The 15,445-nt window shown below is 34.7% G+C and overlaps 1 protein-coding gene across 1 annotated transcript; it reads right to left on the bottom strand.

Moving 5' to 3' along the window:
• Positions 1–6,646: 6,646 nt before the first annotated feature.
• On the bottom strand, positions 6,647–15,062 carry LOC147398592 (adenylate kinase 4-like). The gene is made up of 6 exons (XM_086447840.1): positions 14,858–15,062; positions 12,696–12,841; positions 12,477–12,596; positions 12,206–12,373; positions 11,525–11,614; positions 6,647–7,000 (listed from the first exon to the last, which is right to left on the bottom strand). Exons 1-6 carry the CDS (start codon positions 14,967–14,969, stop codon positions 6,899–6,901), a joined length of 738 nt encoding a protein of 245 aa, XP_086303966.1. The 5' UTR covers positions 14,970–15,062; the 3' UTR covers positions 6,647–6,898.
• Between the last annotated feature and the right edge of the window lie 383 nt (positions 15,063–15,445).

Below are 15,445 nucleotides of genomic sequence, written 5' to 3'. Positions count from 1 at the left end.
GGAAACTGATTTATTTCTCTTGATGATTATAAAACCCTAATAGAGTTTTAAATAGAAAACATTAAAAGATTAAGAAAGGATCAATCCAAATCTAGATAGTAATCTATCGTAATCTAAATCATCACTCAAATCTAGTCCAAATGATACAATGTAGCGTGGTACACATTGCTATAATGCTTCAGAGTCTAATACTTAATAGTTACAAATTTATTTTATATGATTTGTATAATAAAACATGATGATTGTCCTTCATTATCCTCCAAACAAAGAGGGACCGGGATGCACTCTTGTCACATATCTCGATGATGATTTTATTGTCTTTTTTATTCTCTCTCCAAGAATATCTCTACAATTTTGTTATTTTTTCCCTTCCATCCCTCCTTCATAATTTACAAGAAGAAAATCACTTTCCTCACTAAGTTAGTAAGGAAAGTTTCTTGATTGCTTCACCTTGTGGCATCTAAAACGATGATCCAACGCCATAAGATTTTATAGAGAACAAAATTTTAAGAACTTTAAAATAAAATATTATTCTTCACTATTAAATTTTTAATTTTTTTTAATTTTAGAGTTGGGTTGCCGTCCATCTTCAAAACCTTTGGATCAAGCCCAATTTTTTTATTTTATAATTGTATTTATTTTATTTTTTGAATCTAAGTTTTTCCATGAATTTTAAAGGGTTGTGGTGTTGGATTGCCAATGTAGTGATCCATATGGTCTAAAAAATTCTTAGTAAAATTTGAAATCTTATTAAGTTAGTGTATTTGCTTGACTCTTACATGAATACCCTTTCAACTTAATGTATTACTTTTCTTTTTATTCTCTGTCTCAAAAATATCCCTCCAACTTTATTAACTTTCCTCTTTTATGGATAATTTAATAAAGAATGCATGTAGGCACTAGGAAGCTCTAGTAAAAATTAAAAAGAGTCGTGTTGAAATGATCTCAAGAGTGTACCTCATATCTCACTTTCTCAATGTGAAGTGCGTAGGAACCATACATGATTTTTCATCGTATCTTGATGAAAGTATCTATGATTCCTACACACTTCCACGTCAAGAAAGTGAGATATGAGGTACAATCTTGAGGTTACTTCAGAATTATTCAATTAAAAGTTGTCTTTTAGGGTTTGGGATCCACTTCTATGATAACTTAATAATTACAAGTGACATGTTCTATATTTATTAAAACACTAATGTTAGGGGGTGACATTGGATTTACTGCAATTTTTACATTTCAGTCGTGGAGGTGTGGAGATAATCGTAGGTGTATTTACTCGTATTGCAAGAAAACAACATCTACGATTATGTGCGCATCTCGATCTAAGAAATGTAAAAAATGTCAATAAATCTAATGTCACCCCATCACGACTCTTATCAAAATCAAAATGATCCAATCTAAGTAGAACTATAAAAAAAGACATGATATTAGTGGGGCCACTTACAAGAGAGTTTTTTTATTCCATCGTAGTTGGTACTAACGTCATGCAATTATTGGTCCAACATAAAATGTTTTTCGTTTAGAAAACAGCGAATTTGTGCATCCCATACGTGTCGGCCTCTTCGCTCTTACCATTGTCTTCTCACACGTGGAGGTCTCCACAAACACCTTTCTGGCTTCTAGACTCGGTTCGTCTTTCAAGGATACCCGGTCATGATGAGTGATAAACCGTATCACATTGGTGAAATGACCTAAAAGGCCTTCATACATACTATGTTCCTGGACAAAGCTTGTTTTGGTGGGCATTGAATGCTCTAGCGAGGGTATTTTAGATATTTTACATATCTAACTGTCCGATGGGTAGTTGAGAGGTAGCACTTTGGGGACAACTGCTTTGCTCCCACTGTGATCTCCAGTTCGACTCCCACCGATTACTAATATTTGTAGCCACGGACCGCATGGTTAAAAATCTTATTATGTAAGTCCTGTTCAGAGCGGAGAGATTATTTAGTGCGCGCAAGCTGGCTCAGACTCTTTTACATCGTTCATATAATTATGTGATTTAGGATAATTTTATAAAGAGTCGTGCTAATATGACGTTCCCCTTTGACACACATCCCCATCACAAAATCGTAGATCATTTGCATTAGGATACAAATAATCATAATATACTTTCTTGTGTATCCTGAGAAAATGATCTACAGTTCTATGATGGGGGTGTGTTTCAGAGGGAAGCATCATATTATCATGACTTCTATAAAACATTACTTAAATATTGAAAATTTTAACAATATCCTCATTCGAAATTAATGATATTAGGTTTATCCTTCAAAGTGATAGATTAGATTTATCTTTTTGTCGATTCAATGATAAATTTTGATTTTAATTAATAATTTAAATTCTTAAAGAGAATTTTGAATAAAATTGAAATTTTATAATTTCACTATGCTTATATGATTATAAGGGTGTCAATGGGTACCCATTTAGTCGAATAGAAATCGAAATCAAAAACCTAGATTCCCTTTTTATTGGAACTTATTAGAGTAGGATCTAAAATGGAATCGAACCGATAGGAACTGGAACTGTTAAGTTCTATCCAATGAATACCTGCAGGTACCTAACACCGATTTATTTTGTCATTTCTTTTCATAGTATAGATGATTTAAGGGTTTTTTTTTCAAAATAAATGCATGTTAAATAAAATTCTTTAATTTTTCATATAATTTACCGATTGGAACTTAAAATGAGTTCCATTCTAAAAATTTATTACTTTTAATTAAGATAATTTTTTTATTTTGAAAAATAAAATCATTAATTTGTATCTTTAATATAATTTTGTTGATAATATATTAATTTTTTAAAGAAATTTTTTTTATAATGATTTGAAATACTTTTTGTCTCATTTGATTCTTGAGAACCAGAATCAATGGCTATCCGGGATTTTTGATGGTTCCTGTTCAATTTATTTTGAATCCGAATTTGGAATCAACAAGAATCAAAACCAAACTAAATATAATGATTATGGTTCTAAGTTCCTTAGGAATCGAACCAAAATCAATCCATTGGTATTCATATATGATTATTCCATTTTTCTTATGAGCTCACATTTTATCTCAAATAATGGAATCCATTACGTGACTTACTTTTTTTGCACTAAAATTTACCCCAAATCTCTCTTTTTATTCTATATCACATTGTCTTCACCATTTGCTTAGGTATTTTTTTGTTGACACTATAAGGGTTTTTTGAATAATAAAAGATAATAAGTTAAACTCTCAAATAATTATAAGTATTTGTTGTAATTCCAACTGTACGTTACATGTATTTATACAATTCCCATTTTGTTATTTTAGGGTCAAAATACCTTCATTATGATTGATAATTACAAGATTGTTATCACAAAGTAATTGACAATGGTTAAATCAACTTCACTTTTATCCAAATAATTATAATGGATTTGACATATATATTTTTTTCATTTAAAACAATTGAGATTCTTTGAAATACACATTATCATTTAAATTCAAAAAAATCAAATAAGAAAAATATCCAATGATTAGTTACTAACTTAACCGATTATATCTAACGGTGTAATTTCAATTCCTTCAAAATGAGTTTATATGTCAACATAAAGAAGTAAAAAAATTGAATTGTTACATCTTTTTTTACATAACCATCCTCATTGTTTGAAATAAATTGACGAGATGTTCAAATCCTAATCGAAATCAATGGTGGATTTACAATGGGGGTTGTGAGGCACTTGCCCCACAAGAATTTTCAAAGTCGATGGATTAGTGAGCTATTGCGACAGATTTTAGCAGTGGATAAAAAAATGTCACTATTGCCCCCCCCCCCCCCCCCAAAAAAAAAAAAAAAAAAAAAAAAAGATTCTACTTTTAATTGCCCCCACAACTTTTTTTTTGTTTTTTTTTTTTTCACTCTTAGTTGTCCTCACAAAAAAATTTCTACTCTTAATTGCCCCCTCATTGGCAAAATCTTGACTTTGCCCCTGATCGAAAGCATGAAGAAACAAATGTATGTCTTTTTATCCTTTTAGTTGGAGTCCTAATTCTTGTTGTTCATCTTCTTCTAAATTTTATGAAAAAAAAATTGATGGAGGGATTGATTTAGGTATATTTTTTTGTCCAATTCCTTGCAAAATCAGATTTAAAATTTTTTTTATCTAATTCATTGTAAAATCATTCCAATTTCAATTAGGACTTGAATGAACACTTCATTGATAATTATATTTTTATCTAATTTCATATTTAAGTTGGAAATTCTTAACAAACAATTGACAAGTTTATCTAATTACATTGATAAAATTCGTCATTTACAATGTACATTTAAAGTTGACAATCCCTTTTTGTTGAAGCCCTAATTCTTGTTGTTCATTTTCTTTTAATTTTATAAAAAAATTTAATGGAGGGACTGATTTAGGTATATTTTTTGTCCAATTCCTTGCAAAATTATAATTTTTTAACATATTTTTATCTAATTCGTTGCAAAATCCTTCCAATTTCGATTAGGGTTAATGAACACCTCGTTGGTAATTATATTCTTGTCTAATTTTTTAACAAGAGTTATGTTAACAAATATAAAAGTAATGTTGACAAACATCTAATGTTATATGAATAGAGATGATAACGCCATGCTGGAGTATCCAACCGGACCCCGGAGGGTAGGAAGGTGCCGGAAAAGTTAGGATCTTTGCGATTCCTAATTCCCTGAAACAAGCCTTGTTACGGCCTGCACACGATTGGTGTATGAAAGTTTTGCGTCTCATTCCTATGGATGGAACGTTTAATCAAACAGCACCTCTTCGGGATCTCTGGAATGTAGAAAAGGCTTAGATATGTTGATAACTTTATAAAGAATAGTCGACAAATATAAAATGAGTTGTAGACAAATCTATTAGTTATATTGACAAATATATTAGTACAATTGACAACTAAAACGTTTTGCTATTAAATTTACCGTCTTAATAACTTCACTTTTTTATAACATTTTGAAAAATTAGGAAAAAAAAGAAGAAAAAAAAAAGCAAATTAGTTAGGAAAGAAAAGAAAGTAAAAAAAGGGGATGAATAGGATTGATTGTAATAAAGTAATTTGACAAAACTTAAAAGTACGCTTCTAATGTGTCAATTATACATTCTACTATTTAAGTTGTGAAATTACCCTAAATAATGTATATCGTCGAGATACGACATGTATCTCGATAAAAAACATCAATGGTTTTGACACACATCTAAAATGTCCCCCACGATACACATTTCAATGTTACTCTGCACCACTCTACTAATAATGATCATGGGTTTATGGTATGGGAGGATAAAAAACAAGACAGATTTAACAAGCAGACCTATCTGTTGCAATTTTATTACAAGAACTCCTTTAATTTATCAAGTTTGTCATTGTACGAAGTTTACTTTATGAATCAGACTAGCATGACTTGCTTAATAAGATTTAAAATCTTACTAAGGGCTATTGGACTCTCATGGATTATCAAATTGGCAATTCAACGACACAATCTTTTAGATTTCATGGAAATTTTAAGATGAAAAAGAAAAAAAAAATTAAAAAAAAATCCTTTTTAAACTTGATCGATGGTGTAGAAAATCCAGATATTGAACTCCCAAATTTAAAACTAAAATTTAACAATGAAAATTAACTTCTTCTTTTTTTTTCTTTTTCCATTTTTTTTTTTTTAATTCTTGAAATTTATTCCTTTATAACCCTGTGACATCAGATCATGTTTTTGGATCATGTTTTTGGATGACACAAATTGATGTGGTTGCAATCCATGCCAAGGTATGTTGAGTAATAAATTAGTCACTTCAACCTGGTGGCGCACTGGCAATTTCAAATCCAAATAAGTGGTGAGAGTTTGTAGGTTGTGTTCGATACCCAATATGAACAATATTCCCTCGAGGCCACCCATGAGGGCGTACACTCACTTACCTACTGTGTGTGTGTGTTTGTGTGTGATGTGCGGGTGTTGCACATGCCCAAGGGAGGATCCCACATGCCTTGATTCCGGCCCTGACTCATCCAGTCCCCCCAGTTGGATGTCATAATAATAATAATAATAATAATAATAATAAAATAAAATAAAAACATATCAATTTGAATTTTATGACTTGGACCCCACTCTGCTCTCCAATGTTTGCTGGGTAACAAGCTTAATAAAGCGAGGTTCCCTTGGAGTAGACAAACTCCAAGGGAGTTTTTTAATAAAAATGCAACAGCTAGGTCCGCCAGGTAAATCTTTAGAAAAATAAAAAAAAAGAGGGTATTGTTTTATGGTGGATTGGATGGTTGGAGGTTATGAAACCAAGAAATGATACAACATTTGGCCCATTCCCCCCCTTATTGGATATTTCTTGCTCAAGTTAAGCACTCTTGGGGTGTTTTATCTGGTAAAACTCAGATTCTTTTCAACCTTCCACACATCCAAAGACTGAATCAACAAGCTCAGATTATCGGGCATATAAAGTAGAGGAGCAGGTGTTAGCACCTTCTCACAAATCTCAAACAGCTTTCTAAAATTGACTGATAATTTGTAATCCAAGTGAAACTTATAATTCTCTTTGAAGTACTCAGCATTCCCTGAGAAAAGTGCCTCTGTAAACATAAATCAAGTTTTCTCATATAAAAGCGCAGAAGCCATCCTTTTTCAATAGTTATAAAAAAAAAAAAAGTAATTTTGCTAGGAAGCTCACCATGGAGAGGCTGAATGGATTACCATATTCAAATTCTACAACAAAATTCTCTCATTTTGTAAAATTTTATTTTGGAAGTTAAGTTAAACATCTCATGTGCTAAAATGAAAATGCGACAAAAGACAACAATGGATCAGCCAATCCGACAATGTATCGGATTGCATATGAGTAAAAAACCCAGTGAGGTTTCAAAAGTTTTCTACTTTTCAAGTTTAACTATGTGGTGCTCAATCTTTATGAAGAAAGCACCTTCTGAACCTCAGTGGTGACCTCTTTTGGGGGTTTCTCTGCAGGAAGATTTGCAACAATATTCTTCTTGGCATAGTAATCAACGACCTGCAGTTCAATTGTAAAGAACATTTGGTTAGATATGTTGATAAAAGAAAAACAAGAAAGGCTTCCAATGTATTATAGAACATAACTAAAAGGTCAGAAGGGTAGGATCCAACATGAACTCCAATTATAGACATTCTCTAGACACCAATAAAGTCATAGTAAGGTACTCATCTGGTATTATCAAAGTAGCTTGATTGTTACTTGAATATTGTTTTTTTTTTTTTTTGGATAAGTATTGTTATTTGAATCCTAACAAAACAATTTCAGGAGACAATGACAGCCCTTGAATTTTAGACTTAAGTGATAAACGGCTTTATTTGTGGAGAGTCTAAGTTTCATTTCCTCACATTCCTCATCAGGCATAATAATTTGGGTGAAGTCTCTAGCAACTTTTTTTCTTCTAGAGAAACAAATGGAGTAGGATTGTTCCACACTTTACCTTCATTGTCAATTTTAGGCAGGTATAGGTGATGGCACTGTTTCTTTAAAACTGATCTTGAACCTTTTTTTTTTGATAGGTAAAGATAATTTCATTAAAAAAACGGAGGTTGAGAAGACTGCCCAAGAGAAAGCAATACAAACCTATCAAAAGGCGACCAAACGCCCAAAAAGGACCAAAACAGGCCCAAACAAGAATAAGATTACCCTATACTAATATTACACACCTTCTCCCATCTAAAATGAAATCTTCAAAGAAAATACCCCTAAATTCCTTAAACCACTTGCACCCAAAAAATAACAAAGCTAACACCTCTAGGACTAGCTCATGCTCCCCCGTAGCTTTATTTTTGAACATCCGCTTATTCCTTTCCTTCCAAATAAGCCAGCACAAAGCACAGGGGGCAAAATCCCAAAGCATTGATTTTACCTTGGTCAAATGCTTGCCCCACTCAATCCAACTTTCCATCAATGTCTTCACCAAATATGGCAAGCAACCTATTACCCCAAACAAATTAACGTAATGGCTCCAAACCTTATACGCGTAACAACAATGCAGGAGCAAATGATTTACTGACTCCCCACCTGATTTGCAGAGACTACAAAAGTTTGTTAAGTAAAATCCCTTCCTTCACAATAAATTGATGGTTGGCAATCTCCCAAGTGTAAACACCAATATCTTAGATGGGATATTAGTCCTCCAAACCGTAGCACAAGGGATGTCGTGATCCACAACTTGGGCTTCCAACAAGTATAAAGAGAGAACAGATCCTTTGATCAGTCCCACAACTGTCCCATATTAAGATCAATCTGCACTGCCTCTACACATTCTGTAAATCTTGCCAAACTTTCCAATTCCCAGTCGTTGAAGGCACATCTAAAGCCATAATTCTAACTAACCCCCTCAGCTTCTCTATGCATAAAGGAAGAGATCGTTTCTCCTTTCCTTAAGGAGAGCTTGTACAACTCCTGAAAAATTGTGGCAATGATTCATAGGGCAAACCAGTGTTACCCAATTCTTTAAAGGGGTACAAAACCGCGAACCGATTCGATCCGAAGCAATTCGAGGTACAATTTGCTTTGAGTACGTAAAACCCAGCGAACTAAACAAATTACTTTTTTTTTTTTTGATAAGTGCAATATATTGATGAGAAAAGGAAAATCAAAGTACAAGGAGGCCGAGGAAGCCTCTCAAAGAGCTACAGGACAAAGAAAAACTAAAGACATTAATGATTACATAAAGAGTTCCATTTAACAATAAAGTCTTCAAAAGTAATCCCCACAAACTCTAAGTTTTGTTTTGACCAAAGGTACAAATAACTCGTGATCTCCAAGAACCCATCGTGAGAGCGTCTCATCTTACTATTGAACACCCTGTTATTCCTCTCGTTCCACACCCCTCAAGCAATAGCCGAGGGAAGTATAGCCCAAAGGAATCTTTTTCTGGAATTGAAACCATTATTGGCCCACTCTACCAACAACGAGGAAAAACCCATTGAACACGGAATAGACCAAGGAATTTTGACCAAATAATATGAGAAAAAAAACAATGAATTAAAATATGATCAACAGATTCACCATCCTTCACGCAAAGGGGACAACAGTTGGGTGTGGTCCAACCCCGAACAATCAAGTTATCCATCGTAAGAACCCTCCAGAGGGAGGCCAACCAAACAAAAAAGGAGACTTTGGAAGGATATACTTTGACCAAATGATGGACCCCCAGGGGGAATGTTCTACAAAAGGGGTTAGCCACTTAAAGAAAGACTTAACAAGAATCTCAAGTCCTTATCCCTCATCCATTCCCGTCTATCTTGATCACTAACGTTGACATGAAACGAATGCAGGAGATCAAGGAAACATGTCACCTCTGTTAGCTCACAATCATTAAAGTTCCTCTTGAACCCCAAATCCCAAGTAGAGCTGGAATCGTTGTGAATCAGACACTGCTGTATCAAGCAGTTCTTCTTTAAAGAACAGGTGTACAAGGACGAAAATTGGACTGCCAAAGACGATGAGCCACGCCAAATATCCTCCCAGAATTTGATCTTGTCACCCTTCCCTGTTTTGAATCGAATCCCTCTCTTGAACTCCTTGCTCACTTTAAGAATTCCCTTCCAAACACTACACCCATATGAGCCTCTAGCCTCACCACTATGCCATCTTAGCCTCTTTTCCCCATACTTTGCCAAAATGACCCTCTTCCACAGACTACCCTTCTACTCACCGAACCTCCAAAGTCATTTCCCTAAAAGCGCTTTATTAGCTAGTCTAAAACCCCTTATCCCCAGTCCCCCATTTTTCTTTGGCCTATAATAAACCTTCCATCTCACCAGGTGATATTTCCTCCTCCCATTCCTGTCTTTCCACAAAAAGTTTCTCATAAGCCTTTCCAATCTGATTTCGATAGCCCTAGGAAGCGTGAACAGGGAGAGAAAGTAAACTGGGATACTCGTCAAGGTGTTTTTTATTAAGGTTACTTTTCCTCCTTTAGACGGATAATTGGTCTTCCACGTGCTCAACCTTTTCTCCAATCACTCAATCCCATATTTTTCTACTATTATAAGGTGCTCCCAACGGTAAACCCAAATAAGATGTAGGTAAAATATCATGCCCACATCCCAAGGTTGCGGCCATCAAATGAATATCATTCACCTCGCCTACCCCAAACATCTTACTCTTATGCAAATTGATATGAAAACCGGAAATGACCTCAAAGCAACTCAGTAAAACTCGCAAAACCCTCACTTGATACCTCGAATGATCTAGGAAAACCAGTTTGTCGTCTGCAAATTGTAAGTGAGAAATCAAAGGGCCCTCATTCACCCTAAACCCCGAAAACTTTCCTAACTCAACTGCTCTTCTAAACAATCTATCCAAGGTTTTTGCAACTATAAAGAATAAGAATGGTGACAGCAGGTCCCCTTACCTCAACCCTCTCGAGCTCCTAAAAAAGCCAGCTGGACTTTCATTGACAATAATCGAATAAGACACCGTTTTAACACATTTCATGATCCAACCAATCCACTTCACTCCAAAACCCATTCTCCCCATCATGTATTCTAAGAAATCCTAGTTAACATGATCATAAACCTTTTGTAAATCTATTTTCCCAATCATCCCCTCTTTCTTGTCCTTAATCTTTGAATCAAGACAGTCATTAGCCACCAAAACTCCATCAAGAATTTGTCTTCCTCTAATGAAGGCCGCTTGCTTGTCTTCGATAAGCTTTAGGAGAACTACTTTCAAGCGCGAAGCTAGTACTTTGGAAATAACTTTGTACACCGAACTCACCAGGCTAATGGGTCTAAAGTCACCTATCTTATCCGTCCCAACTTTCTTGGGAATCAAAGCCACAAAAGTGTTGTTAAGGCTATAATCCAAGCAATTTTTGTCTTGCAACTCTGATGACTTTCATGAAATCCAACGAGAAGATTTCCCAACAGTGTTTAAAGAATTCCATGGTAAATCCAGGCGATTTTCCAAAGAAATTACTTTATTTTAACTTAATTTCTTCACACCCCTCTACCTATTAATATATTAAGATATCCCCTAAAATTTTAAATTGGTAAAATACCCCTTGATCTTGGTCTTAATTAATGAACCGAAGAAAAATGACCAAATACCTTCATCTATTTTAACCTATTCATCACTTCAACCTTCAAATGCCCTCATCTTTGTCTACCCCATCGAACCGGATTTGCTCTCAAGTGGCAAACCACAAACCTGAATTTGAACTGAGTGAACCCATGAATTAGGTAACATAGGGGCAAGCCCCACAATGTAAATAATCACGGTAGTTGGGCCAAAACTGGAATAGATGCATAATAGCCTCCCAACATTCGTCAGTATGTTCCACCTAATTTGACCAATTTTTTGGTTGCTTTTTTCAGAAATACGTTCTTCATCATTGTTTGAGTAGCATAATGAGGTGTGTTGCGAAATATCTTAAGACATGTTCAAAATAGGATGGCATAACAATAATGTGCTGTAGAAAATAAAAAAGGCATAATACATATCCCCCCGGATTCTTTCCAAGAAAATATTCAAACCAAATGAACTAAAAAGAAAACAAAATTTGCATACCGGCTCAGTTTGCCTGTGGAATGCCTCCAGCCTTGACTTGAGAACTGCTGCAGTATCGTCTTTCCGTTGGATCAAAGGCTCTCCAGTGACCTTCACAAGGAAGAAAGAAAATGAATTCATAAAGAAGAAAGGGAGAATTAACACTTCAAAAAGTAGCAAAAGAGAATAATGGGATATACAAACAGGAAACAATGACACGGTTTAGAACATTTTGAAGCACATATATATTATTAGTAAATGGAATTCCATTTCCTGAAGACGAGATTTTTGTTTGCAAGAAAAGAAGAGAGTGAACCTTAATGACAACCTACCGCAAGACAAGATTTTTTTTTTCAATTATGAATAATGTTCCCTATTGCCTCAAAGAATCGAAAGGCCTCCAGCTCACCTTGAATTTGGAAGCCATAATTCAAAGCACCGTCCTCAGTGTCTGATTTCATAGTTTAGCTGGTTAATGGGGCTATTTTCAACTAGCATGGAATTTTATATAGCATTCTCAATCAAGACTTTCATAGTAAATTTCACCTTAAAAAGTACCAGGACTGTATTCTTGTTTACCATTATTTGACACTGTGTGGAGTATCTAAAGTACTAAATCTCACAGAATATCAATCATATTTTTCATATAAATTGCTAAAAGAACAAAAAAAAAAAAAAAAAAAAGCAATCACATATTCTTACATCATCAACACCAGGAGCTTTGGGAGGTGCAAATTTCGTGTGGTAGGTCCGACCGCTGGACGGGTGGATCCAACGGCCAGTAATTCTCTCTTCCAAGATGAGATCATCAACAGCAAAGTTGAGCACCTTGTCAATTCTAGTTCCTTGCTTTGCAAGCATCTCATCAAGCTGCACAAAAGGAAACAATAAGAATACACTAAGAAGAAATTTTGACATTACTTAAAAATACAAGCTTAATATTTCAATAAATAACATGAGGATAGGGTAAGACCTTTTCTGCTTGAACCACTGTCCTTGGGAACCCATCTAGAATGAAACCTTTCTGACATGCAGGCTTCTTCATAGCTTCATCAATTATTCCAACAACCAAATCATCGGAAACAAGTTGTCCCTGAGAAATGATGACAGACTCAACCTTAAATAAGTTGACAAATAATACAGAGCATGATAGAGTACTTATAATCAAAAATACATTCTAAAAGGCATTTACGTTATCCATAGCCTCTTTAGCCTGAATTCCAAGAGGGGTTTTAGCAGCAACAGCAGCTCTCAGCATATCACCAGTGGCCAAGTGACACAAGCAATATTCGTCCTTAATAATGGGTGATTGGGTGCCTTTCCCTGACCCAGGAGGACCTGCCAATTATCAACTTTTACATAATTAAGCTCATAAAAACTTACATCCCCCACTGAAACTTAACATTTACTCCAAATGAGACACATAGCGACGTAGTCATAGATAAATAAATGACTTGGTACAGTTCAATATTTTCAAAAGCGCTGGAGGCGTACACCTTGAGGTTTTAAGCAAAGATCTTTTTCACTCAAAAGCTTGCAATTATTTGAAAAGGCCTTGAAATTTTAAGGAAAGATATAATTAAGGCATACACTCCATGGGGATGTCTAGCATTTATTTCTCTTTCTATATGGTTTTGTATTATCATTACATACAAGATAAACAAAGCCTTGTCCCCAAGATTTGGGATCAACTAAACAAATCTTGTGCTTCCATTCCACTTTATCCAAAGCCAAGCCTCCTGCTATTGAGAATGAGGTCATATTTTCTTTCACCGACTCCATCCAAGTTCTTTTGGGTCTTCCTCTCACTCTTTTAGGAGCTTCAACTTAAATATTTCTTCTTACTATGGCTCTAATCGGCCTTCATTGAACATGCACAAACCAACTCTTCTAATCTTCTCTTGTTTATCGCATTTTGGAACTACTCTTACATTATCCCAAATGCGTTCATTTCTAATTTTATCTTTCCTAGTCTTTCCACTCATCCATCTCAACACCCTCATCTCTGCTATGCTCAATTTATTAATATGATGCTTCTTGGCTACCCTACATTCAGCTACATAAAGCATAACTAGTGTTACGACCATCTTACAAAATTTTCATTTTAGTTTGATTAGTAAGCATCTATCACATAATACTCTAGAAAAGCACCTCCCCTTTAATCATCCATCTCTAATAGATATTGTGCTATTTATATATTTGTATATTTAATTATTTACCAGGCTTTGGAGACAATGGAATGGAGGAACATGATTCACTCATCTGAAACAAATATTTGGGATAAGGCCTTGATGATGATGTATTTAATTATTTATCATTTAAAAAAACATGTTCGTGAGGCTTACACCTTAATCATTGATATGTAAACTTCATGGATTTGGCTAGTGAAATGCCTAAGCTCACGAAAAACTGTTTAAAAACATTGGTACAATTAGAACTGAATAAGGGTATAAAAGCTAAATGAGAAATGTTTTTAGGCAGTACTAATATCCAAAACCATTCAAACCAGCTTCAAGGAATTATTATTTCTTTTTGATAAGTACAAAGTATTTTGATGCCTAGAATTATTAACCCACAGCATTGATCATGGAAAAATTGGTGATCCAAGCAGGCATTTAGCTTTTGAATTTTGGGCCCCAACGCACTTTAAGCAAATAGGTTTTGCAATTCGGTAAGGTCACAAACTAGATCCCAGGTTAGTCATCAAAAGTAAAACCTATGAAAAGTTATATATGGAAGAATTCCTCTAAAGTAGGATGAAGGTACCAAGTTGCTAAGTTGGTAAGGTTTGTGTGTTCATACCACAACCTGGTTTCAAAACCCACTTTCACATACTAATTACTAACCAGTAATCATGAGATACAACCATCCATCAAATCTTAAACCCTAGAAAGAAAAAAATGTAGATTGGTATGAAATAAGAAACATAAACGATTAAAAAAATAAAAAAAATATAAAAGGTCCAAAATTTAACGTGAAAATAAGGTCGCCAGTCAAGAATCAAGAGGGACCCAGATGCACTAAAATCAAAGCTCAGGTATTTTTCCAATCTCACTAGCTACATCTCAGAACCAGATCCAACTATCCCAATCACGAAAAATTCTAAACCACATAAACTAAAAAACAGAAACTGTGTGAGCATTCGAAGTAAAATTCATATCCAAATAATAAACAACTATATCACTCCACAAATCCTAAAATTCTTCACAGAGAACTCTGAACTCATCCAACAACCTTCAACCAGTAAAATCTCAATTAAAACATACACAAACACTACATTTGAACACTATTGTATGTATTTCGGATACAGGACCTAACATTCGATTAAAATTGAAGATTCAAAGAGAGAGATACCGATGAGAATGAGGCGTTTGTCTGGTTTGGTGGAGCATTTGAAACGATGGAGAAGCTCTGTCATGAGATCTACAGACGGAACATTCTCCAAATCCACAGACGAACTCGCCATTTTTCTTCTCCTCCTCTTTCTTTCTGTGTGGCTTTTTGGTAGGTAAATGGAGAGAGTTTCGACTTTCGATATACAACGGATCGATTCTTTCAAAGCTTTACAGAATTTCCTTTTTTCTTCTGCATCTTGTAAAATGACTATCTTACCCTTAGTCAAAAAAAGTGAGCCCTGGACCTGGAGTGACAGAACAGAGGAAACTATCTATTTTAGACCATCCGATCTTGATAAGAAGGTGTTGGGACTACCCTAGCATCGATTATGGTGAATTGTAAGTGATTGGATCATTGTGTATTTATTTTGCACCAGATCTTCCATCACTTCCTTCTTCTGAATTGATGGTTAGTCTGAGAGAGAGCAAGTTGTTTTACCAAACCAGATTAACTAACGTCAAGCAACATTTTTCACCAATTCTCTTATATGAAACATAATTAAGAGTCCTTTTGGCTTGTGGAGTGGTACTCTTAAGGGTTAAGACA

This window comes from Akebia trifoliata, chromosome 7 (genome assembly GCF_017979445.1).
Source record: "Akebia trifoliata isolate Shusen 1 chromosome 7, ASM1797944v1, whole genome shotgun sequence".
In the NCBI taxonomy this organism is placed as follows: domain Eukaryota; kingdom Viridiplantae; phylum Streptophyta; class Magnoliopsida; order Ranunculales; family Lardizabalaceae; genus Akebia; species Akebia trifoliata.
The sequence above is the reverse complement of the archived record's forward strand: the minus strand, read 5'-3'. Positions and strand labels throughout refer to the sequence as shown.